The sequence below is a fragment of the Strongylocentrotus purpuratus genome, unplaced genomic scaffold (assembly GCF_000002235.5).
Source record: "Strongylocentrotus purpuratus isolate Spur 01 unplaced genomic scaffold, Spur_5.0 spur5_scaffold_7, whole genome shotgun sequence".
NCBI classification, from domain to species: Eukaryota; Metazoa; Echinodermata; class Echinoidea; order Camarodonta; family Strongylocentrotidae; genus Strongylocentrotus; species Strongylocentrotus purpuratus.
In genome coordinates this window covers 34928979-34956679 of record NW_022145613.1, presented here as the reverse complement: position 1 = coordinate 34956679, position 27701 = coordinate 34928979, and the positions used below count along the sequence as shown (strand labels likewise).

Here is a 27701-nt window from a genome sequence, read left to right as displayed (position 1 = left end):
TACTGTACTACAAAAAAGGGTCAACAGAATTTCGTTTCATATGCATTTTTCACCATTTTTTAATACCATAATTTTAAGATTTTTATCCAGTGACTATATTGACAGTCAGGAGAAGGACCTGTAAAAAAAAACTGTATGAATAGTGAAACATGCCATATACCACATGAAAAACACAGCTAATACTCAAAATAACTTTCTCTATAATAGAAATGCAGTGTCATTCTGCAAATGCATGTTGCTTTGCAGATAGCCTGAGAGGAGCTGAAAAAAAGTTGAATTTCACAGAGTTTGATGATACCAGAAAGTGAACCGTTTCCATGGTGAAACAAGAGGAACCTGATTTAACCCTCATGCAATGCGCAAGGTGATGAAGATTGACCACAGATGGCTCTTCTTACGGCTGACCACCGCTTCACCGTGCAGCTGTATTTTCCTTGCCGATGCATTACCAAGGCGGTTGTATCAATGTCAACTACATTTACAATGCCTAGTAGATGTCAAATAATGCCAACTAGATACCTGTAGCATATTGTGCATGTGTTTAACATGAGCAGAGGAAGCTGTATTTCTGGTTCAAATTATTTCTTTAATATGTCATATGCAGATCAAGAAAAATATCCAAATCCCTACATCCTTACTCAAATTTTGTTTGCTCTGTTTCTCTTGTTTTTCTGCATCTAATAATGCAAATTATTTTAGGAGTGGACTTAGCATTTAAGCCCTCAATGAAGGACTTGGTAATGAGGGACCTCCCGATAACAAGACCACTGCTCTACCACTGAGCAATTTTGCTTCCTGTATCAAAGTTATGGCCTTTTGGATCTCATGAGACATGCATAAAATTGAAATAAAGAGAACTTGAGTTTGGACTCACTTCATGACCGCCATTTGGATCTACGGGGTTGACTACAAATGTCTCTTCTTTCTGGAGGATGATGGTTTCTGTTGAGAGTTGGACGCGGACTCGCTGGGCATTCTTGGGACCGTTACAGATGCTCAGGAACCCTGTCTTCACCTGCAATTACAGATTAAAAAAATAAAAAATGTCTGAATTAAAATTATGATGATGATGGTTATGATAACACAAGTAAGGACAACAACAACAATAAAATAATATAACAATATTTGATGATGATTACACAAATAAAGACAACGACAACAATAAAATAATATAACAATAAATGACGACGACGATGACGACGACGACGAAAACGATGATGATGATATTAATAACAATAAAAACAATAGCATTAATTATTCACTTATAATAATACAGGTATTCATGTAACTCGTGAGGTAGATATGAGCACTGTTAAAGTATCAAATTGTATTATTTTTATTATAACAAGAAGAAACAAAAAATCCTCTAATTGCTTTCTCCATAAACCCGACCACAAAGCTATTCTTCATCCATGATGTAAAGAGCTAAAGCCTCACACAATCATGCTGATTGTTGATTGGTGCAAAGGAAAGTTTCAACCGGAAAAAATAAATCCATCTGCAATGCATAATATGGACTTAAATACCTGGGAATTATCAGAGGAAAAAAGTTACCCTGGAATGGGATCTGGGGAGGCATTGCCAAGCTGACTCTCTCCAAAGTAAATGTGATTATATCAAGTATCGTAATTATGTGGCATGAAAAATCTCTTGTTTTGTACAAAAGACGAGGTTCATAGAAGTGAGCGGAAAGTACATTGCTATTATACACTGGGGCAAATTGTTGGATGAGGACAAGAAGGCTGCTACTGCCATTGTCAACACATCATCGCTGTTTTCACGAAGTGACGGTAGTGAGGAAAATCGTCACGAAAAGTGAATGCAATTTTGTTTCACTACCGTCACTTCGTGAAAACAGCGACGATCATGGCTCTTACAATCTTTATGCAGGCAGCCGAGGAAATGCATGCTACTCATTAATTATGAAGAGGCATGTCCCCATGAAAATAATTAATTTGTACTCTATTCATACTTTCTGTAATTGATCGTCTCCCTCATAGGGCACGCATTATGCGCACTAATCATGTAGAATTGTACATGTACGTGCATTATTAACAAGAAATAATATCTAAAATAGAATACAGTAGATAGGTTCAACTCCCACTCAGTCCTAGAGAAAAAGCTGTAGGCCCTGTCATCTACAAGTAGTGTTCAGATGGGATGACTTAAATTTCATTGAATATCCATAACTTGACAAATGTAGCAGAATATAAAGTATAGTTACATATATATGCATCTACCAGTACAATTCATTTGAGGGAACTGAACTACACTAAAATGCAAAAATATATTTACATGTGTGTTTAGAAGATTGTTTAATAATAAGAATAAAAATATAATTATTTTCTATATGCATGTTCAAAATTCAAATGTGCTTTACAATTATGTTGTTAACAGAAAAGATAAGTTGTGAGATATTTTTTAAAGATATTGAGAGATTGCTGGTTGCAAAAAAAATCTGGAAAGGTTATTCCACAATATGGGAGCAGCAGTTGTGAATATCTATCAACAAATATGCAAATATTTCCCCAGTCAAAATAGAGCCTCTGCTTGCAAAGGACAGAAAATAACACAATGCTTGCTTATGAACCATAAAACATGGTTGACTTTATAGTAAACACAACCTCCTCCCCCCCCCCCCCTGCATTATACCACAGAGTAGGTCCATGATTATACTAGGCACTGATCAGATAATGGGGAAATACAGTATTATATGGCACAAATTACCAGAAGTAGGTCATAAAAGAGAATAAATACTAGATAATTGATCAATCAAGTCATAAATTCCACAAGCTGTAAATGGTAGGGCTATTCTGTATCTTTATTTGATAATGGCTTAAACTGGCCCATTTCGATGGAGGGAATGAGCCCATTGGGATATGTGATAGGCAGTCTTTGGATCTTTTTAAAGGATCGTTTAACAACTTTAAAGCTTCAAAATGATCAAGAAGTGCCTCAAGACAGTAAAACCTTTGCGGGACCGGTTTTACCAGACTCGTTTTCCCCAATACACTGTAGTGTTATTAAAACCGTTTGGCAAACTTTGTCATAAATATCTGGATAATCTAGCTGACAGGCGATCGGCTTGTAAAAGTCATGGGGTTCCTGACTGACCTAAAGGTTTATAATTATCATTGCAGCATGAGCTAAATCAAGGATTTTTTAAAAGGATCTAAGACAAATTTACCGGATCCCTTAAAACCGGGAATGTACTGGCATGATTAATGATAATAACAAACTTGTGAATATACAGGTGTAGTCATGGTGCTGAAAATACAATTAAAATGTAGTCATGAAGCTGTATGGGGACCAAATAACATTGCAATTAACAAGAATATATAGTTTAGCCCCCCCCCCCCCCCTCCCCCTCCATAAATCAAAAAAATTACTTTTAAATACAACTTCTTTTCTAAATTTAGTTTAGCTTCATACCTACACCTGTACATGTACATGTATGTTTCCATAAAAACCAACTTGAAGATTTTCATTCAATTCAAATTCAAATTCACATTTATTCGGCAAAAGATAAAAACATCAAAATGAAATCATTACAAATGAAATCATTATAAATAAATACCGGGATTGCTAAAATAAGTTAAAAACTTGTAAACAAGCAACCCCAAACATAAAAACAAGATGAAATACGATACAATACAATACAATACAATACAATAATAATAATGTTTCATGCTAACAAAATGTATGAGTCAATTATGTATTTCAATAAATCAATAAGTGGCAAGTATTGTTCTTTTCAGTTTAAGTTTAAATGCGTTCTGGTTCTTAATACCCTTTAAATAACTTGACATGGAGTTCCATTTGTGAGGACCTTGATATCTAATTGATTTATTTTGCAAAAATGAGTTAGTGAATTTTGGTAGATGGAAGTCTTTTTTTTTTTCTTGTATTAAAGGAGTGGACATCCGAGTTCAAATGAAAACTGTCATAAAACGTTACTGGTAGTAAATTATTTTGGAGTTTGTACATAAATAATAAAGTCCGTTGAGAAAGAATATCTGGAAGTTTGAGTAAATTTAAGGATTTAAATAATGAAGAGGTGTGCGCCCTGAATGAAGCATTGCAGCACAACCGAACAGCCCGCTTTTGAAGTATGATAAGGGGCTTTAATAAATTATTAAACGTTCTCGCCCAAACTAAATTACAGTACGTTAAGTAAGGATATATGAGAGTGTAGTAAAGAGAAAGCATGGTAGAGGATGGTAGAAAACTTTTGAGCTTATTCATTACACCGACTTGGGACCGAATCTTCCTGGAAATTAATTCAATGTGTTTTGCCCATGTAAGTTTGTTGTCAATGGCAACTCCTAAAAAATTGGCAAATTGTACCTGGTCAATACAGTTACCATCTATTGTCAGATTAACATTTTCAATTAAGTATCATTTTTTTTTACCAAAGTTAAATATCATGAACTTTGTTTTGGTCTGATTAATTTTTAATTTATTTGATGAAAACCAGCTAGCAACCTTTTGAAGTTCAACATTGGCTTCGAAAATTAAGTCTTTCAAATTTTTACCAGAATAGAAGATGTTTGTGTCATCGGCATACAGTACATAATGTAATTTCCTTGAAGACTCAACTATGTCATTTATGAAGAGCAAAAATAATAACGGGCCCAAGATACTACCTTGAGGAACACCTTGCTTCATTAATAGCAATTCAGAGTCAGATTCATTATAATTTACAAATTGTGTTCTATTAGACAGATAACTTTGGAACCATTCCAATGGAATGCCTCTAATTCCATAAAAACTTAATTTTCTTAATAAGATTTTGTGATCCAAACAATCGAATGCCTTGCTAAGGTCTACATACACTCCTAAAGCTATCTCTTTTTTTTCATAAAACTTGTACAAAAGTTCGGATGCAAAAATTAAAGCTGACTCTGTTGAATAACATTTTCGAAACCCAACATACATCATGATTTTAAAAAACACATCATTGAAAGGATTTGTCTCACTAATGAGTGAGTATTAAAAAGAAAACAAAGCATGTTGATAAATCGAGGATATAACACACATGCAAAAAAAAACATAAACATAAAAATAACCACTGTAACTCTTTTATTGGACTATCCATTCAGATACAAAATGTTAATTACAACCAAATTTTCTGTACATACATATGTATACTTACCACAACCATTGTATTATTGTTTGCACAACATAAAAACATCTGATTGATAGGTCACAAATTAATTAACCTTGTATCAAAGCAGATTGAGTAAATTCACTTTCAAAGCAACCAAGTAAAAATAAAACATTGCTGAAGTATAAATATCGGTATAAATCCAGTCCGTCATCCAGTAGTGATTCACAGAGCAAGTGAATCCCAGCGGAAAAGCAAATACTTAATATCCACACCATGAAACCAAAGGCGTATTGTGGACGTTGTCAGATTTGAGACTATAAATGAAGGTTTTGGGTGCCTGGTCCACCCACATTCCTTCCCTATAGTCCAGACAACGTGTACATAAGCAAGACCTGGCCAGGGTTGATAAAGGACCTCAACTCAAACAAAATCATTTCATTCACCCTCCCTGTCAAATATCTCCACTACTGTCCTTCTGTATGAATGGCCTAATGAATAGGGCTGGACAAAAGAAGTAACTACTACTGTGGGGTGTGTCCACACTAGACACATAAAATGACTTGGAACACTTTCTTATTTATAGCCTGGTCAGACTGTAGGGACTTTATACCAAACTTTCATAAGGTCTAAAAAAAAAAGGGAAGATGGTGTATTGCCCTTTAGGTGCCAAAACATGGGACGGTCGGTAGGAAATCTTCTTATTTTTTAAAACTTTATTTTCTTTCTCTTTAGGCAGATGTTTCTCAGTTTGGAATGCTTTAATATTTTTTTTCTCTAAAAAACAGTAACAACATTTTTTTTCTTCAAAAGCCATATATTTCAAGATTTTTGGTGCGGTCCTAAAGAGCAATACAATATCCTTTTTAGGCCTAAAGAAATGTCATATTAACGAATCATAGTATAATGAAAACCACTTACAGACTAGAAAGCAACATTGTATAAAGAAACATATTTAAACAATTTTGACAAGTCAGTTGACATGATACATGTAGCTGGCCAATCATTAGTTCATGCTCACAATTAGCCCTGCTGAGTTTTATACAATTTTCTTTTTTTATCACATTCAGTGGGATCCTGATTTTCTATCAAGTTTTTGTTCAACACGATGCTCGAACGGGGGTTTCATTACACAACGTTTCATTACAGGATGTTTCTTTATATGATGTTCAGACTCAGAAAAATGTAATGAATTAATGAATCCTGGTCGTCTAAACGCAGGGTTAGACAAGCATTGAGAGGACAAAATTTTTTTAGACAATATGGGCAAATTCCATAGAAGCTCTGTCGATGGAAACACTACCCGAAAGCAAGTAGTTATGTTTACACACATGAACATTTCATTTCAGAGCATGCTTTTGTCCCCAAAATATAAGCTGGAATGATACTACTATGTAGATGGTTTCATTGGCTTAGAGACTTCGGTTGTAAGCGCTTTATAAGTAACATTTGTATTATTATTATTATTATTATTATTATTATTCAAAGTCAGTGTCTGACTCTTCATAACAACAATAGACACATTTTCTTACAAAAAAAAAATCTTTATTTGCTGTAAAATGTAAGAAAGTGTATCAGCTTTCCATCTTGTTTTTATTTTGAATGTTCTTAAGGTTTTGGTCACATGGGGATACTATAAAGGTATTGAAGTATTACATGAGTCTCATGTTTCTGATAGGAGTAAATAAAAATACACAACTTTGGTTCTCTCAACATTTAAATGCACCTGTAGTTTGAACAACTTGTTCACACCTTCCTAACATAATGCATGCAAACTATATATTTTCGCCCACTATTCATTAAATTCAAAGTGTAAACACAGTGATACAGAGGTAAAAATGGTAGACTGTTAAAGAAAGAGAGAGAGAGAGAGAGAGAGAGAGAGAGAGAGAGAGAAAGAGAGAAAGAGAGAAAGAGAGAAAGAGAGAAAGAGAGAGAGAGAGAGAGTGCGCGCAAACAGATCAAAACACAATCCTCAATTATCTTGTCAACTAAATACCAACCCCCAATTTTCTGAATAAATGGATCTTTTTAAATCCAGGAGATCAGTCTTTCCTCTCATAAAAGACTTTATAAACATTCCTTCGCCTTCTTTCATTTTGCCAACATCCTTCTTCTATTCAGGGGCAAACTTTGATGGATTTAATTGTGAAATAAGTGAATTCTTTTAACTTGTTTTTTAACGGATCAAGGATTTAAGAAGGGGGTAGCAGAAGGTAACAAAAAGCATGCTCACCTTTGTGAATGATTTTTATTTGGCACAAAATAAAAATAGGGACCAGTACCTGTTATTATGCAGCCCCTCTAAGTGTACATTTCTTGCTTTCTGAGGCTTTTATTCTATAGGACAGTTTCTAGCACGTTAACCCACAAATACGAGGCACAGTTAAATGATTAAATATAGAAATTTAAATGCTTTTCGCAACAGATTTTCTTAACCCTGTACTATTGCTAACCCTGTATTATCTTCAACCCTGGAATATTATGTTGCTCTTCACATGCAAACTTTTAGATTGTTATATTTACCTAATTTGGACCCTAGACGAATGAGGTAAGAAAATGTATGCTGTTCTCACTCAAAATTACTAGCTCCAGACTACTTGGATTCCTTGTGGATACTGCTTTGGCCTTCACTGCCATTCTAACCCTTCTCTATTTTGCTTTCTTAGCATCACTTTTTCACACTGGGGGCCCCCCAAAATGGTGCTATAACCCTGCCTTTTTTTAGGGCCAAATAATCATACACAATCAATGGGTCTAGCCCTTTTTGATAAAATTGATTTTTGTTTTTCTTTCTTCTCCCTGCAGTTATTTTTTTTGTCAAATCACCTCTTCAAAACATGTAACTATGTAATCAATTAGATATGGATTGTATGAAACAAACTGTTTTTCATCTCCCGACATTTCTCCCCCTCCATCATATATCACCTTCATATATTTATAGTTTCTCCCCTAAGGATATTGAAAACCTTTTAGTTTAATGACTTAACAAAACTCATTTGTGTAACAGCACATTCAAACAATCTACAATCAATCAAATTCAATCTAAAATGACAGATTGCTATAATAAGAAAATCACACTTCTTTATAGTTTCCTTCCAGCATGTAATCGTATTTCGCCAGACATCTGAGAATAGGTGGTGTATAAACCTAAATAAAATCTTTGTAAATGAAATATAAAATGTAAATATTTCCTGCGCTCAATCCTCAGATGCACACCAAACATATGACATGATCGATAGAATTTGCCTTACAATATCCCTTGGGTTGGCTGAAATTTGGTTCATTTCCTGAATTTGAAAAACTCTAAATTCCAACGTGGAATACATGGAGGGCCAAGGAATATCTTTGATAAATAAAACAACCTCTGATTCAAAGAAATTTGTTCAATCGAATTCATCACTTCCAATTGCTGACTTTTTTTTTTTTTTTTTTTTACTTCCTAGAAATAAAAGTAGGCATGCTAGCACATCCTTTGAATACTAAGAGGCACAAGACACCCAGCACTGATTGGTTTCTCAAGGGGGATTTGATACTATTCTGTTATTTACCCGATAATGGGTGTTATCAATCACCCTAGAGAACCTCCATGGACTTCACTTTCGCAAATGACAGGCCTTACATAATGCACCGTTACACCCTCGTTCTAAACCTGTGTTTAGACTACCACGATTCATTGTATAGCTATACGGTAAGTAATTATTTTTCAAATTCTGAATGTCATACAAAGAAATAATGTAGAACGAAACTTATGTTTGAGCATAATTTCAAACAGAAACCAGTATTATGCTCTAAACGTCATATCGTATGAAAAACAAAAATCGTGTAACTGGGCGGGGCTAATCATGAGTGCGCATTGATGATTAGCCAACTGTTATTGAGTCCTGACTATCATGTCAAATGGCCTCTTCAAAATTTGTTTCTTTATTGAATGTTTCTCTATACGATGTTGTTTTGTAGTCTTCATGCTCATTTCACTATACAAGGACTCTCTGTTTTTTAAACAAGTTCCATATAAATTTCCCTCAGTTCAAACAGTTTATGGTATATGAATCCTGGGCGGTGTTTCGCAAAGATCCTAAGTTGAACTTATCTCCAAGTTGGACTTAACAATTATGGAAAGCCATTAGCATCTTTGAAAATATTTTTGTAAAAGTTATTTTAGAAGACATATAATGTTGATTCAAATCATTCATATTTTCTATTATCAAGGAGATTTCATGTTCTTGATGTGGAATTTATAAAAAGTCTAACATATTTGATTTTTTGCTTTTGAATATTTTTTAGGCTACAAATGGCTTTTCATAATTTTTAAGTCCAACTCAGAGTTAAGTTCGACTTAACACCCCCAGATTCAGTCAACCCCTTTCTCTAGTCCTAACCACAAAATGCGATCTACATGTAGGCAAGTTGTGGGTTTAGTCAGGACTTCATGATTACTGGTGAAATGGAATGATGGATGAAAGATAGAGTAAGAGAACAGCTTTGCATCAATCAGGAAAAAACCCACAAACAACAAGATGAAAAATAGTCAAAAAGTGGGAGTTTGTTATCTGGAGCACTCAGAGACAAAATCCTGTAATTACCACTCCACATAAACCACATTTAATGGATACTTAACCAATTGCGACAGTTTTTGCATCATCAATCTTTCATAATTTTACGAGATTAAATATTAATCTACATGTGTGCCACACATCCTTGGTGAACCATTAAAAACTAGTGGATATGCATCATTTAGTCAGTAAATATGCAAAGATTTGGAGTGTAATGCTTCCCAAGAAACTTTTGATCTAAAAAGCTTCATAACATGTCCATGGTTTTTCCCCACCATTTTGAAAGCAATATTTCATGAAACTGAGATTAACTTTGTGCATTCAATTATCAGACATATTAATAATTGTACAAAACATGGTACGATTATAGCTTGACACTGTTACCTTTTGTTGTTACTGCAGTTATTCATATCTGAGAATTCTTCCTGAAATACAATCAATTTACATCTTATATCACCCTACTTCCTCCTCCTCAATAATCCTATCTTGAATTCAATACCTAGAATAATCAATAATTCAATACCTCAGATAACCAACATACAAACATCCCCTCACAATATATCTACTAACATTTGCCTACAAAATAACAAAAATGTAAATGAAGTTAAAGGAAAATAAACCATATACCCAGTGAAATGAATGCATGTGGCTCACATAATAAGTGTATTTCTACTTTCTGCCCATGTATTGACATAAGCATGAATATTGAGGAATCATAACTCGGAAATGTAGATGATGTAACTTTATAGCTTGTGTGCTCAAGTGCCAATAATCATTGCATTCTCCTGAGCATTGCTACATTACTCCAACATATCATGTGGAAACCTGAATTGCTCCAGATCTTTGCGATACAATATGAGGTTGCCATGACAACTTACTATTGTTGCTCCTCGTATGAATTCAGGCATCAGATTGCCAATCGATGTTGAGGGAATCGGAAGCTGCGTGTGCCTGGAGAGACAAGCCCTTACTGTACTTGCTCCAAGAAAATTATGACTTGCTATCACATTACACAAGATGATTTGCTCAGTTCATGAAATGCATACATCTTGTTTCATGAGACTTAGAGAATTTTGCAATGTGAATGAAACTAATCTTTATCCTAGGGCTTTGAGTGTGTGATTTGTTTTAAATGAGCCTTTCATTTTAAAGCACCTATATTTAAAACCGTTTGTTTGCATTGTGAATAAAATGCTACATCAATGTATTGTTTCTTTAACAGACTTTATAACTAATATCAAACATAATATAGTTCTTTATTATTCTTTTCATTGCCAAATTTAGTCCAATGATAATAATAGATTTTCAGATGTGTTATATTTTGCTCATTCATTCCTCTTCAATGCAAATGTGGAACATAAATCAGTCACCAAAATGTCAAATTCCGCACTTGCAAAAAGATGAATGAAAAACAAAAAAAATCATAGGACTGCAGATCACTGTAAACGATCTGAAATTTGACATACATGTAGAGAACGATTCTGAGGATGGTTACTATATATTGATCTATACAAAACTCTTTAGAGCCCATATACCCCTAGCTTGGTCCCACATATACATTTTGCTGTCTTACCCCATGTGTGAGCCACAGAGGCTGTCGAGGTTCTTGTCTTACGATGGGCAAGTCCCTGCTGAGGCGAAGGACATACGGTTCCAGCCCTACCGACAGAATCAAATTGTCAAACCACAGCGTCATTGGCAAGGGGGCGGGCACTTCGTCCGAATTGCGAAAGATTTTGTGGCGGCGGCGTCGTCTCTGCTTTTTGCGGATCCACAGGAGCTCGCCGATTCTCATCCTTTTTGGTTTTTGAACCTAGTACTCTGGTCACTCACGCTTGGCGTATGTCAGTGGGCATACTCACTATTAAAAAGTACAAGTCATGTAACCAGCTTTCGTAATATTGCTATGGAAACTCACAAATCTGGGAATGTGGCCTTCGCTATAAGTCATGATGATGATGGGATGAATCCATTGTCATTGTCACTTCTATAAAAGTTTGCGACTTTTCAGACATGCCTGCTGCAATATGGAATCATTCCTAAAGAAATTCACAAATCTGATGATATATTTTGTCAAGACCTGTACATGATGGCTATCGGTCATCTAGAGTACGAAGCCATCATAAACAGGAAAGAACGCATCAAAACTCAAAAGTGCATCCACATGTAATTACCACATGGAGAGTCACAAATGTTGTCGTGAAGTAGTCTCACAACAAACAGCCTTCACACATTGCCAATGAATCTAAAAATGACTCCAATTTCTGGGATATATACAAGATAACACCACCAGGGGCGAAATGTGTACCGGTACTTATAACTTCCTCTGCAAGTCTCAAAAAGAAGATTTTGCAACAGATCCAAACTACAGAAGATGAGTAAAGCCAAGTTAGACATCGCTTTTTCATTTATCCACTGAGGAAAATACAATGTGTTTACATCTTTAAGTGAATAATACCAGCATGAATAAAAATAAATTATTTCCAAAAAAAATTATGCATCAACAACTGATTCAAATGAAATATTCATTAGGAAAAAGGTTCCTAAATGCAATGCCAGGTACAAGCATCACGATGCAACACATTGAGAACTAGGACACACATCAGCGGTAAGACGTAAGATCACCCATGACGAGAACTGACAGTGAGGAGGCTCCTCAAAATTTGTGAAAACAAAAAGCCGCTCAAATTTACCAAATTGACCTGTCTCACAATGGGGACAACAAACAAAGCAACTGACCGAAGAGGGACGTATCTCATGACCAAAACCTCGTGACTGTCTCCTCGCTGGATAACGACATTAGGGTTGGAGGTGTCCGGTAACATGGGCGCAGTGACCACCTATAGTAGGTATGGTAACAAATGATTAGATTCAGTGCAGAGCAACAGAATTCTGGAGAGCACTGCATGCAGAGCAACAGAATTCTACTGAATTGTACAATGTAGCATCATGTCTGGATAGTAGGATAAATACAACTTATTTGTATGTGGGTACACAGTGTAGACCCAAATGACTGTTATGGATCCCTAATTGTGATAATGCTCGACCTATATCTGACGCCACAACAACATGTTTTCAACACATTGAAAACACTTCAAACAATACCACCAAAGTATATGCAGACATAGAAGGAGAAAGCATCAATGGGGGCACCATACCACCAAACATAATACGTATACCTAGTTACCTACCCAACACAAACCAGACATCTGCCACATTTACAACAAAAGTACTATTGTATATATTGTTGATTATAACCTGCTGCCTAACCCACTGGGTTGACGGGCCTGGTTTTCTTGTGTGCATGATCTCTAATAAAGACTTGATTTGTCATCTTTCATTAATCAAGAGACAAAGAATGTGGTTCATGAATTCTAGATAACTTTGTACATGGTAGATGCCTGTTTGCCCATTGGCTCTATATTCTAGCCTAATAATAATAATCTTTAAAGTCCACTCCAAATTTTATTAAGTTAAACCGAAAATGGAAATTCTTTTTGCCCAATTGATCGCGAGTCCGGCAGCCACTGAGCAGCGCCAGATCGACGTTGCTCTATCCCTTATTGTTGAATGCCAAACAAGGTAGCAGCAACTCCCGGCTTTTAACGTCTTTTGGTATGACGCGGCCGGGGTTCGAACCCACGACCTCCCGGTTGTGAGGCGGACGCTCTACTGACTGAGCCAACACAACGTATGACTTCATAAAATTCAAGACCATCTGACCAATTATGCTTCCTCTGGAACACCTTCAAATGCTTCAAACACAAGAACACTCAATCCATTAACTTCTAACGAGAGGCAAAATCAACAAAGAAACAACCAGCAATACTGGTGGGTAAAGATTTTTTCTGTATGTAACTATTTCTTAAAAGACTACAAAACTTCATTGAAATACAATACAATCTGTTTTTACATCCTTCATACATTATCCTTAGCCTTATGCCTGCATGTCTACACTTGGGACTCACCATAACAAGGTTGTAATCAACACAATCTAGATGATATCAACATAGGCTTATCAAGCAACGAAAGACAAGTCTACACAGACCGATGGCACGTCTGGCATCATATGGGATGGTGATGTATGAAGCAACGAGGAGAGAAGAGACATGGTATAAGAAATATCATATTGCATTTGGAGGAGGCAGGAAGAACAGGACCCATGAGAAAGAGAGAAAGAGATAGATGGAGAGAGAGAGAGAGAGAGATAGGAAGATAGAGAGAGGGAAAACTGCTGCTGCCGCGGCAAAGGTAATACTAACAACGCCTGAGGGGAGGGACGGAGATATAGGAGACTAGAACAACCCATCGAGTGATATCCCTGCGAGGAAAAAAATGATTGATCAAAGTGGTAATCTGGACCAGAAGAGAGATCAATGCATGTACAGTATTGCAAATCTTCCTTACCAAGAAACTCCAGTATAGGTGTAGAGAAAGTTTGGTTAAAGAGTGTGCATCATGTATGTTCAATGACTAATTCATTAACATCAGTTGATTTACACGAATACATGGACATCATTTTCAGCTATTCATTTATATTTCTATCTTTGAAAAGCAGTTGAGCAATAATGTGAATAAGGTGAATAAGGTGAAGAAGAGTAGCTATGAAAGGATCTCCTTTACGTTTATGTACAAGAATATCAACTCAATATCACTCCCCCCCCCCCCCACCCGCTCTTTCTCCCCTTTTCCTCTCTCTCTTCTCTAACCCTCTCACCCCTTCCCCTCCATCTCCTCCTCCTTCTTCCCCACACTGTACTCTCTCTCTCTATCCATCCCGGTCACTTTTTAGTCCATAGGTGTGTAGGCCGGCCTATCGCTCGTTCTCTCTCCATCTCTTCCTATCTATCTGCCCCTCCCCCCCCCCCCACACACACACATCTCTCACTCATTCTCATAGGCAATCCATGCTTGCCATCATAAACCCTGCATATCACGCAGTGTGTATTCTTCTCTTCCTCTATCAATTTAGATTCAATAGGCTTTCCAATCTTATAAAGTGCTCTTGAAATTGAAAATGGAAATTAAAACACAAACAATTATCGTCAAGGTTGCCAGACAGAAAGGGCCAGAGAAGGGGCACTTTTCATTTATAAATGGAAGTTGACCTAGTCAATGAAATGCAAGTGTTCACCAAAGTTGTCGTGCAGTTGCAAGTAGAGACATAAAACAGATTTGGCAAATATTGGTCAGGAATTAATCTAAGATTGATAACTGGCTTGAAAGAGAGAACTTTGGGAAGAATAAATTGAGAAAGGATAGGGGATGGCAGGTTTACGATGAGAGTGAGATTGTGGATGTTTGCTTGCCTGCCAATGAAGATCGATAAGGTGTTGGCCTCTCATTGACTTTTAGATTAATTGGAACTGTTAGCTTAGAAGCTCAACACGTGTAGCCCATTATTCAAACTGTCAAGCAAACCCAGTTAGCAATATCAATCAAACAATAGAATACAAACAACCAAGGTGAGATGCTTCTTAAACAGAATTCACAACTCAGTTTGAAGGTTACATGAACAGGAAGAGCATTCTAAGGTCATGCAAGAGTGGGAGTTTTTTTCTCTCTTAAAAACATGAGAATAAGGTATTATATCATTTGGGGAAAAATAATCTGCATTTAAAGTATACCATGGGAGTAATATGTATATACCTGTTGATAAACCAAAAATACAATCAAAGAATTACAAGACTGCCTGAATTACCAATCATATTGTAGTCACCTTTCTCCACTATACATCCCAATCTGGAAAAAAACAGAAGAAACTAGATAGATGGAATTTTGACTGCGCGCAGTCGAAAATGATGCCTCCGCCATAGAGCAATTTAAATAATAGTGAGGTCTCTTGCTTTGCGCAATTTCTCAAGACGCGTGCCAAATTTCGAGGCAATCGGCCCCTCCCCCCCCCCCCCCCCCAGTCAGGGAGGTGCTCAAAATAGCCCAGTTAAGTACGGGTTAAGTAACGGAACATATTTCAAGTGGTTCTTGACATATCATGACAAGTCCTATACATGTAGTCTGAAATTTTCAAGTTGACCTCTATGACCTTTGACATACATGTACTCCAAAATCTAATCTGATCGTTTTCCTATGGTGATATATATACTATCCTTAAGTTTGAAGTTTAAATCTCCAGTGGTTCTTGAGATATTATGATAACAATCTCAATGTATGGAATTTCATAAGTTGACCTCTGTGACCCTTGACCTTTGACCTACGTGCTCCAAAATCTAATCAGATCGTCTTCCTATGGTGATACATACTATCCTTAAGTTTGAAGTTTAAATCTCAAATGGTTCTTGAGATATCATGATAACAATCTCAATGTATGGAATTTCATAAGTTGACCTCTGTGACCCTTGACCTTTGACCTACGTGCTCCAAAATCTAATCAGATTGTTTTCCTATAGTGATACACACTATCACTAAGTTTGAAGTTTAAATCTCCAGTGGTTCTTGAGATATCATGATAACAATCTCAATGTATGGAATTTCATAAGTTGACCTCTGTGACCCTTGACCTTTGACATACGTGCTCCAAAATCTAATCAGATTGTTTTCCTATAGTGATACACACTATCACTAAGTTTGAAGTTTAAATCTCCAGTGGTTCTTGAGATATCATGATAACAATCTCAATGTATGGAATTTCATAAGTTGACCTCTGTGACCCTTGACCTTTGACATACGTGCTCCAAAATCTAATCAGATCGTCTTCCTATGGTGATACATACTATCCTTAAGTTTGAAGTTTAAATCTCAAATGGTTCTTGAGATATCGCGCTAACAAACTCAATACAAGGAATTTCATAAGTTGACCTCTGTGACCTGTGACCTTTGACCTACGTACTCCAAAATCTAATCAGATCGTCTTCCTATGGTGATAAATACTATTCCCGAGTCTTAAGTTTAAATCTTAAATGGTTCTTGAGATATTGTGATAACGGTCAAACGGGACGGACGTACGGACGGACGGACGGACGGACGGACGGACGGACGGACGGACGTACGGACGGACGGACGTACGGACGGACAACCCGAAAACATGATGCCTCCGGCACCACCTTCGGTGGCGGAGGCATAAAAAACTATTTCTACTCTTCAGAATTGTATAGGTTGCCAAGAATCCACAATCAATATACAACAATTAGATTGATGAACCTGGCCTTCAAAAAATAAAGAAAGAACTGTATTTACATATTTCAGCGTTAAATATACCAAACAATGCTGGTTGAAATTGGTGAGCAGAGGCTTTTAGAGTGTGCTCTCCTATCCCCATGACAACCAAGTGGCGAAGCTAGCTAGGGCTGGCTAACCCATATTTTCCATCAATATCTAAATTGCATTACATTGCGGGAAACATTTGGAATGGCAGGTAGCTGGTAGATAACAAAGATAGCTTGTATGGGCATGCTGACTAAGATGAACTTGGTAGATGGGAATCCAATGGCACTGGGTTCAATTTCAGTTTATGTTTAATGGCAATCCACAATCTCAATTGGGTTAATTTTTAAGTGTATTTTGCAGCTATGCTTGTCTATGTCCACTGTCGACTGATATCTATGTTCATACATGTATTGTGAACTTTTCCTGCAGCTACCAGAAATGCTTGGACTACTTGAAGCTTCATGAACTGTATTTTAGAATCTAGAATTTATCAGTATTTTCTTGATGGACTTTAGTAGTGCTTTATTTATATGTAGTCAATGCAGATAAACATGGACAATTGTGGATGTACTTTTCCTTTGTAAACCCTGCATGGGTTTGAATAGGTGGTATCTCTGGATTAGTAAAGTTAGATAAGTTGGATGAGATTGATGTCACTCTTTAATGACTGATTTACATGTACAAGCAAATCTAGGGAAGATATGAACCTATCATACATTTACAATCAATGCCTCAGTCAATAAAAATTGATAGCCTCTCACAAAATAATTAAATGGGGCTTACAAATCATTTCCAATCAATGACTGGTTCAAACTCCACTTAATAATAAATATGATACTTCTATCAGACCCACAAAGATGATTAAAACCCTGTCCTATGATACAGGCTCTGGTGACAATTCTATGCATTCAATTTGTTATTTTGATTTCAGATCCATATCTATACATTACTCCTAATATAAAACCAATTTGCAACTCTACCCTTCATCTTTGACCCCCCCCCCCCCCCCCCATAAAAAAAAAAAAATAAGCTTGAAGCAATTTTAGCCAGAGCAAGTTTCCGGTCATGCAAAACACTGCAGCAAACACCCTTTTCCCTTAAATTTCTAACATATTTTTACCCTTCTGTTACTTTCAGTTTCACCCAGCCCCCCCCCCATCCCCCCCCCCCCCCACCATCAAAATATCATCAAAACAACCCGACCCCCACATTCAACGATTCCCTTCCAAGTCTGAACTGCACCCAAGCCATGCGAGTCTGCTGGTGCAGAGATTATTAGGCAGAGCAAATTTACATTTCATTTTTTACGCGGGCAGAAAAGTAAATGCCACAATGGCAGTCACCATTCCACAGAACGTTCACCGAAACAAATAACGAAATAAAATGGTTGGGGGAGAAAGATCATGAAATTGTAGATACAGTGATGTGCCGACTATATATACTGAATACAATCTTTCTCCACTATCTTACACGTATATACAATCGTGATCATTTACATAGACTAGCTTTTGATTTTTCTTTAGTTACCCGATGGGCGCAAGTAAAAATAATGCTGTGGGTGCCTGAGCGAATGTCAGTAACATTTTACGGTTAAGTGCATGCCTGGTTGCCATTTCTACTCAGACCACTGCATGCATGCAGTTTAATGAAACTATAAGCCGCAATATTAGTTTCTAATGCACCTAAATCAGGCAACCTATGCGCATAAAGGCATGGGTATTCACATGGAGGCGGATGAATCCTTTCAAGTCACGTACAGCAAGCAATAACTGTATCTACGCATGGATGGATGGTTATACTACTTAGTTTGCAATTAAGTAAAGGTAGAGTTAGGGTAAATGGCTGATGATCATAGTTTGTATGGTGCAGACGAGTCTTTATATCATTTTCTCTTTTGCTCTTTGATCATCTGAATGTCTCGCATATATCTAGGAGAGATATTGATATCTTGAAACAATATTTTGGTGATTTGATAAAAGAGCTCATACAAATTTGTCGGCGAGCTCCAACGCAAAAAATATCTTTCATACATAACACTTAAAATGAGAACTTTCCTGTGGGATTTTAAGATTTTATAAAAATGGAAACATTTTCTATTGCATTGAAGTGAATGGCACTATACATAGTAAACTGGCTCTTCCTAGAGTAATATGGAGTTTATCTCATATAAATGTCAAAAGAAGCTAGAATATTAAGTTGTCTGTTTAGAGCCAGAAGGGTCTAAAACAGGATGAACGTCCTGGCTCCAAACGTATCAAGTATAAACCTGCTGAAAATGGAAACACAAACTTGAAAGCTTCTTCATTTGTTAAAGGCATCGTTTAACAATGTTAAATCTACGTCTTATCAGTGTCTGTAATATGGTATGATTTTGAAGCTCTAAAAAAATTGCGCTTCAAAATGATCAAGAAGTGCCTCAAAAAAGTGAAAATCTTTGAGTGACCGGTTTTACCATACTCCTTTTCCCCAATAGACTGTAGTGTTATGAAAACCGTTTTGGTTTCGATTTCCAATCATATATAGTTTGATAATCAGACAGTTTGTAGAAGTCATGGGGTTCTTGACTGACCTAGAGGTTTATAATTATCATTGCAGCATGAGCTAAATCCAGGATTTTGTTTCAGAATCCGAGACAAAGTTACCGGACCTCTTTAATGTGACTGTCAGAGAAAATCACCTGTTGGTATCATAGCACATGACTGTATGTCATAAAGTACAAGTCAGCTTAAAAAAGAGATATTGTATCCTAAAACGAAGACTATCCTCTCCCTTTAGAGGTGAACATCATCGCACACAGACACGCTCTCATGGGAAAGTGGAGTACATTCCCTACTCGAGATGAATCAGGAACCCGTTTCACAAAGCCTTTTTTTCGATGACAAATGACAAAAATCAGTGACAAATCTGCTGATACCCAATCAGAAGCAGGATTTCAGTAGGTTATAACAAAAATGTCATTTGTCACTGATGACAAGTTTTGTGAAATGCCCCCCCCCCCCCCCCCCCCCCCCCGTTAGCTTGGTGCTGATACACTTTCAAGAGAGAGATTTATGTCACACACATATAAATGTAAAGAACTTCATGAAACAGATTATTATGGGAAGGGAATCACTTTGCAGCAAATGAACAGTAATTCTAAATCTTTACAAAATTGTTGTGATACATTCATCAATGAATTAAGCTTCACTGCGATTCTCACCAAAGAATACATGAACAAAAGATAATAAGTGCAGTCTCAAAAAAGCGAAAGAGAGGTCAGCACTTTATTCCTATGGGAAATTTCACAGCAAAAAATGGATGCAAGATGTAAATAAATAAGAAACTTGATAAAATTTTAACAAGCTTCCAAAAGTTTCTACATCTGCATGTACACACAAGATGAAATTCAAGACTTTAATCTTGGGCTTAAGAATGTAATGTGTAAAAGAAGAAAATATGAAGTACACCTGCTGAGTCTTTTTGGAATGTTAGCATTTCTACTCTATTACTGCGTTGGGTTTCACAAAGACGCTTAGCGCTTTGTAAGAAATGGAACCTCACTGCCATACTGGAGAAAGAATTGAATGAAGCATTAAAGGGGAAACCCATCTTCTCCTCATACAGACTTTAGAGGGGATGATTATAGATTTGCCCATATAATCTTTCTGTATCGAAACCCCAAACTTCCTGAATTAAATCAAAGAAGAAAATATGAAATACCAAGTCTCTTTGGAAACTTCTGTTAGCATTCCTACTCTATTACTGCATTGGGTTTCACAAAGACTCTTAGCGCTTTGGAAGAAACAGAACCTCACTGCCATAACGGAGAGAGAATTGAATGAAGCTTTAAAGGGGAGACCCCATCTTCTCCTCATACACAGACATTAAAGGGGAGGACCATAGATGTGACCATATAATCTTTCTTTATCAAAACCCCTAACATTCATTAATAAAAGCATCTATTTGGCTTTCTAAGATATTGGAAAAGTGTTAATACATCTAACTATGGGGAAGACATGTTCAAGTTGTTTCTTTACGTCTTTTTCAGGAGAGAACTCTCAAAGATTTGCCAATACATCATGCTGTACATTTTCATATAGACATCCAAAGCCAGTGAGTGATATTAGTTTCATACCCATATCACCTGTACATGTAAAGGTCAACATACCTCATATATATAGCTAGTTTGGGCCTGACCATATCATAAATTGGACAAGTTGATATATTGGCAGATACTACTGAAGGCAAACTATAAATATATGTCATACACAAACCAATATCAATAAAGTATCCCGATTTGCTGGTAAAGTCTGCAGTCTAATCAGGTTGCACGGAAAGTTACCTTGATTCATCTTTGCCCCCGCTATTTTCGCAAGAACATTTATTCTCGTCTTCGCTTTCCCGGACAATAAAATGTCAGAGTTGTAAATTTGTACGTCTGGATCACTATCTACAATTGAGGAAATGTTGTCACATTTTTTCCTTTCACTGGGTGAATAAATGAAGAAATGTACCACTAATACCATGCATTATATGTTTTATCTTTTAAATCTTGAATATGAATATCACCATTTTCTGGTGCTTTCATTAATTTAGTTTATTTGTAAATCCTTGTTTCAAATCAGTGCCCGAGGTCCATATTCCTTTTAAGAAACCGTTTCCCATCTAGGAGTGCCCATTACGGAGTGTTAATGGCATTCCTTCATTAAGAAAGAATGTGGGCTAAATGATGCGATCCGACGTGGCAGGCGGTCGGTCGGTGGCTGTGATGTGGGTGAAGAGAAAGTGAATTAGTTCTAGCCGAGCAATGGAGTAAGATTATTATGCCCTTTCATGATCGAGCGCGGTGTATGGTTTCAGCACGCTTGTTGTACCACATCATTTCTAGTGAGATGAAAGATTGACATATATAGGTGTACAACAGGACCTGCGATTCTGGGACAGATATGTATGAGGTGATCTCATTTCACTTTTTCTATATCATACAGTACTATAGACTTACATGTCAATATCTAATATGCCTCTGTCATATCTTATTATACAATCAGATATGTTTCTTATTCTTATTCAAAAAATCTAATTTTGCCCACACGAAGAAATACAAAATCATTCACTGATACAAAATCATGACTTAATCCCAGCAGAAATGTTTCAATTGTATAAACTTGATAATATCTAGATTTCCTTTGTTGCACTTGACAATCAAAATTAAAAATTAAAAAAAAAGTACTTTGACATCTTTTGTGAAGTCTACAAGATATGTCATTGTTCAGGGGATTCCATATCTAAATTGAAGTCCATGCAGCATTTACAATCCATCATACTAAAGAGAATGACCTTTGACCTATGGCTATTGCATTCCTAATTTCATAATATTAAATGCCTAAAATCTGAGCATACTTTTTAACCTTGAAAGCCAAATAGAAAGTAAAACAGCCATTGATTTTAGGGTAGAATCGAGAGCAAAAATCTTGAGCCGGAGAGACAAGATCAAAACAAACGACCTCCTTAGAAGCATAATCTGATTAGGTTTAGAGGTATAGGCTGGTGGACGTACGTGGCTCCCATCCCTGGGGCGGTCTCAAGATATCTAAACCACTGCGCTCTTCGTTTACACTCTCAAAACCTCTTCTTTCTCCTCTTCAACTCTTCGCTACTCCACAAGCCGTCTGCCGCCGCCTCCAAATTGAAAAAAATTCCAGTTTCGCTGGCGCAAACGGAAGCTAATGAGCAAAAGGTGTTGTTACCTAATATGAACTAAAACAGAAGGCAAGTTGTTCTGCCTTCATCTCTCTCTCTCTTCTCCCTCTCTCTCATTATTCTTAATCTATCTCTTCTTCCCAGTTCTACCGCCTCCCTTTCTTTCTCTTTCTCTCTCTCTCTCCCTCTCTCTCCTCATTCTCCCTCTCTCTCTAATTTGTAAGCAAACTCACAGGGTGTTATTAAATGCAGGCAACGTGTAATAAATTGCCTTCCTCTAGTCAGCTATAGTTTCACTAAAAGATAATATCATAACACAATGCCGATGAAAGCTACAATGCATACACACTCCCATTACTCAACTAGAAGCGATGTCATTTCTACATATGTACATACCTGAATATTTTCATAGCAGAGGCTTTCTGTTTTAGTTAGGACCATGCTTATACAAACACATTTAGCTGCCAGATGTAAACAGAGTGTGTCTGGTATTGAAAACAAACGCAAGAAGATGTATGTGGGGCTAGTCTGATTCTGTCGTTGCCCTTTGTGTAGAAAAGCCCCATTCATCCTTGTTAACTTACTGTAGTCGGTAACTCGAAGGCAAGTCAACTGCCAAATTTATACAAATATACCTATTTGAGGTCATAAATTTATTTCTTCTTATAAATGAACCAATATGAAACTTTACAACTACAAATGTAAACATTCTCCGCAAATCACCTCAGCTACATTGTAACAAATCCAAATTTGTTTTCCAGAAAAGGTTGACAGCTTAAGAATTCAAAATGGTCATAAGCCCATATTGTTGCGAAGAATATTATACTGCATGAGGGTGATTCGAATATTGTACTTCTGGCAAACGGCACATTAGAAAGAGGTGAACTTCCTATCAGATACCTATTCTACAAAACCACACCTGGGTGGAGAGAGAGCGTAGTACATACAATGCCTCTTTATTAGTACAATACAGGAACAAACCTGCACACCCATTTTTGCTGATGACAGGGAGACACATATTTTTGAAAGTTGTTGTTTTTGTGATGATTATAACACAGGGTACTTTGACAACACATACATGTATTTGGGAAAGCATTAGAACTCTAGAAGTATACATTTAGGTGTTTTTAAATTTGCTACAATTTGCTAAATTTGCAAAAATATGACCATCAAAAAAATTACACAGTACACAATGAGCATCACATTCTGGCAAAAGTAATGTACATGTAGGTCTACTAGCTAGGGGGGGGGGGGGGTGGGAATGAAAATAAAAACCTACAAAAAGGAGGAAAAGGTGCTACATGTACTTCACTTCTATTCAGCATTTTCCGGAGCATTGCTCCATAATATGAGAAATGCCAGACTACAGCCCCTCGAGTTAGGTCCGGAAGTGGGGATCAAGTAATTGATTGATTTCGATGCTCGTTCCTCCATTAAGTAGGCTGGATGTCGGTCAAAGAGTGGTAAGGTCAAGAAACCATCCCAAATTCAACATCTCCATCTCATTCTCATCCATCTTTCCTGATTTATGTCACTTCAGAATGGAATGGGGAAAGAAATGACAGATCTCTATCACCAGGTCTTTTGAAGGTAAATGCCCTAGTCAAATCAATGGTCTACATGTCTTGTAGGTTTTTGGGAGTTTTTTATAACGAAAAGGAAGAAAAGAAGTCATATTTCTGCTTTTTCAAATCTAAAAGTTTTTAAAATATTTTTTAAAGCAATAATTGGAACAACCCTGACAACCCAAAACAGTGAAGTTTCAAAACTGATCTCAATTTTTTTTCTGTATGAAATAGAACCCTAAATTCAGCTCCATCTTAAATATGGTCTACAGTTTTTGGTTAAAATATTAACATAGACCAATTTCAAACATGGATACGCAAATTCATAAAAGATCTTTTGGAAAAAAAAAGAAGAACAAAATATTTCTAATAAAATATATCTCCTAGAAAAGGATTTGAACACTGCCACTGATCCTCCTACTCCTTCAGAGTAAATCCAGTCAATATTTGTCAAGCGAAACTTCCTAATTCGGAGTGTGATGCACATGACATCGCATGTTCCACAAGTGTACTGAGCGTGTTTGCAGCTGAAAATTCGACACAAGACAGCCTGCGGAGGCAGCGACGCTCTCCCCTCCAATATTTGCAAAGTAAATTCTTGCTATGGAGATGCTAGACTAACTGAATATATGAACAGTAGCTGGAGCAGTAAAAATACATGGAGCCAGCCAGGGGAAGCATCATGTAATATGGAAAATATATGTGGTTGTTTGAAGATGTTATTGTGCTTTGGTTTGGAATGAGTTGTAATGTAAGATTACGTGAAGTATAGATGGAGACTGGAGCCCATTTGCAAGGCACAGGGTTTACAACTTTACATGGCGTTCAATAAATGCAGGCTAACAAAGTAACATGCTCAGAAGAAAAGAATTATGTGCATGTAGGAGAAGAGATAGGTACAGAGGAGGAGAGAGAGAGAGACAGAGGGAGGGAATTCAATTTGATCAGATTTGATTTGAAATGAATAAATAACACAAAGAAAATTCCCAATATTCCACCACTAAATTGGGAGCCTTCAAACAGTGAGGGTTCCATAAAATGCATACATGCAAACAACCAATTTTTTTTAAAATAGAATATTTGTACATTTACACTAAATCATATCACTTACAGGGGAAAGATAGATCATAAACCATCCTGGAATTAATTAAGATTATCTATAACTCATAGTAAATAGAAAAGAAATATTAAAACTGGGTCAATATATTGAACCAGTGATTATTTCTTTGCTTTGACTTTGAGCACATTTGTGATTCATGGCGGTTCATAACGAGAGCCGACAGCGTCGATCTAACAAACGTCAGAATTAATCCACAGAATAATGTCTCACACATTCAAGTCCAGAGGGCAACATGAAAGACAAAGTTCCCCACATGCTTGACAGAGTCGCTTAACCCAACGAGTGCCACTGGGTTCAGTTACATGTATATAAAGAACATTTGACGCAAATAATGCAAATCAGGGCTCCACACTTAATGCTTTTGAAGGGGGTTCTGACTTTGATTTTTAGAGTCTTTTTGCAGGAGCCTCATGTAAATATTTGAAATTTGGGGGAGGGGAGGGTGTCCTGGGTGCCTGTTATTGTTCAGCCCTGCATAAATATCTAAATTCTCTTTTCATAAGCTCAGGAAAATGTATCAATATCCACTCTACTGAAGGAAACAATAATGAAACACATTATGCTCCTCAGGACAGAAAGGCAATGTTGAGTTCTGGGGGGTGTTTCACAAAGATTCTAAGTCGAACTTAACTCTAAGTTGGACTTAAATATTATGAACAGCCATTGGAGTCTTAAAATGAAATATATTCAAAAGCAGAAATTCAAGTATTTTAGACTTTTTATAAATTCCACATCCAGAACATGAAATCTCCTTGATGATAGAAAATATGAATGATTTGAATAAACAATTAATGCCTTTCAAAATAACTTTTACAAAATATTTTCAAAGATTCTAAGCTAATGGCTTTCCATAATTTTTAAGTTCAACTTAGAGATAAGTTCAACTTAGGATCTTTGTGAAACACCCCCCTGGTCATGTAATATCATCATAAGAAAAAGTCATAAGTCGTAAGAAATGTCCTAAGTTATTATCAATCGTCCAAAAATATTGAAGAAGTAAAAGGGATATTTGTGTTTTATGAATTTTGAAATTGTAGTTTCAGAATCTTTATAATCTTAACAAAATTGTGAGACATTTGACTATTTGACACAGGACAAAGGAAGATTAAGTCAAAACTACAGTCACTACACAAGTAAGTGAAAACAGGATTTGGTCCAAAGTTGTAAATTTTTCTTGTCCTCTGCAAAATATAAGAGCAGTTCAAGCAAATCCTTGCCATAGTAAATGACTAGTAGCGGTATGATATTCTTCCCCAATAACCATATGCATGGGCATGATAGAAATTAAAAAGCTCACAAAATCATTTTTCAACTTTACCAGAACCTTCGCTTTAAGACTACATAAGACTGCTTTGCCCACCATTCAAGTACGCATACTTTCTCTGCCTGCCAACTGTGATTATCATGACCAAATGCATCCCCCTCTTTGTTACTTCTGTAAATAGAAGCAGAAATCAGATTCTTAATTCACTCTCCCTTTGATAAATCCTGCCTTCTATACCTCAAGCAGTCGACCCAGACCCATTGATTGTAAATTCAAACCTTGCAGGACAGGATTTGTCTTCACGACTAAATTAATCACATATTGTTCTTCAAACTGGCAACAATAATATTTTTTAATTACTCTCTTGTTAAATTAAAGTGTAATGTCTCTAAAAACTGAGGCAGATCCAATTAAATGGTTGAAAACAATATTCAGTAGGGGTTAAAAGCACAATTAACTATGTTTACATACCCCCCCCCCTCTCTCTCTCTCTCTCTCTCTCTCTCTCTCTCTTTCTCTCTCTCTTTTCCTTTCATATGCTTATTTCTCTCTCTATTCCTCACTTTCTATACTAGATTTGTCCAAATCCATTGTCCATTTTCTATAAAAGTGCATTGACATTTACTGAAGCAGGTCTTGTTTACCCCCGGTCTCCTACCTTCAATCCGTACAGCATATTGCTCATAATCGTAAAGAGAACGAGTTAAGCGGCTATTTTGTATTTAAAAAAGGGCTTGTGGAGAGCTCTCGGCAGAGAGAAGGACATGGTAGGCATTCAAATAATATAGTGTGCTTGAGAATTGGCTTGGAGTGGAGTTCAAACATATTTGCTTTGTAGCAAGGACTGACGGCTAACCTTGGACTAGAAGAGAGAGAGAGAGAGATATATAAGATGGGAAGTGGAGATACAATGTGAAGGACAGGAAGAGTCAAATACCAAGGAGAGAGTCTCTCACAAGACAAAAGAGAAAAGAAAAGAGATACAACAAAGAAAAAGAAAAGGAGAGACTGACAGCAACAGCGATAAATGTAACAGAGGAATGACAGGTTTCAAGAGAAAGAGATGGACTATATGCATACAATTTCAGAGGGGGGAAAGAAAAAGCAAATAAGAGAGTCAAATTCAGATACTGTGTAAAATTTAGAAAGAAAAGGCAGTTATAGGTACACTGAGAAAAAAATGTTACAGAACTAAACAGATAATGAAAGATGGAAAGTGCAGAATTCTTTTCTTTTAATTGGTTGT

The 27701-nt window shown here is 36.5% G+C and overlaps 1 protein-coding gene across 1 annotated transcript in view; it reads right to left on the bottom strand.

The window, feature by feature from the left end:
* Positions 1-5234, bottom strand: part of LOC578462 (gamma-2-syntrophin) — a 29952-nt gene extending 24718 nt beyond the window's left edge. Inside the window, exons 1-2 of the mRNA XM_030974067.1 lie at positions 5156-5234; positions 875-1015 (exon numbers count right to left, since the gene is read on the bottom strand). Coding sequence (XP_030829927.1) covers positions 875-1015; positions 5156-5194 — 180 coding nt within the window. The 5' untranslated portion in view covers positions 5195-5234. The remainder of the gene's footprint in view (positions 1-874; positions 1016-5155) is intronic.
* Positions 5235-27701: the final 22467 nt, after the last annotated feature.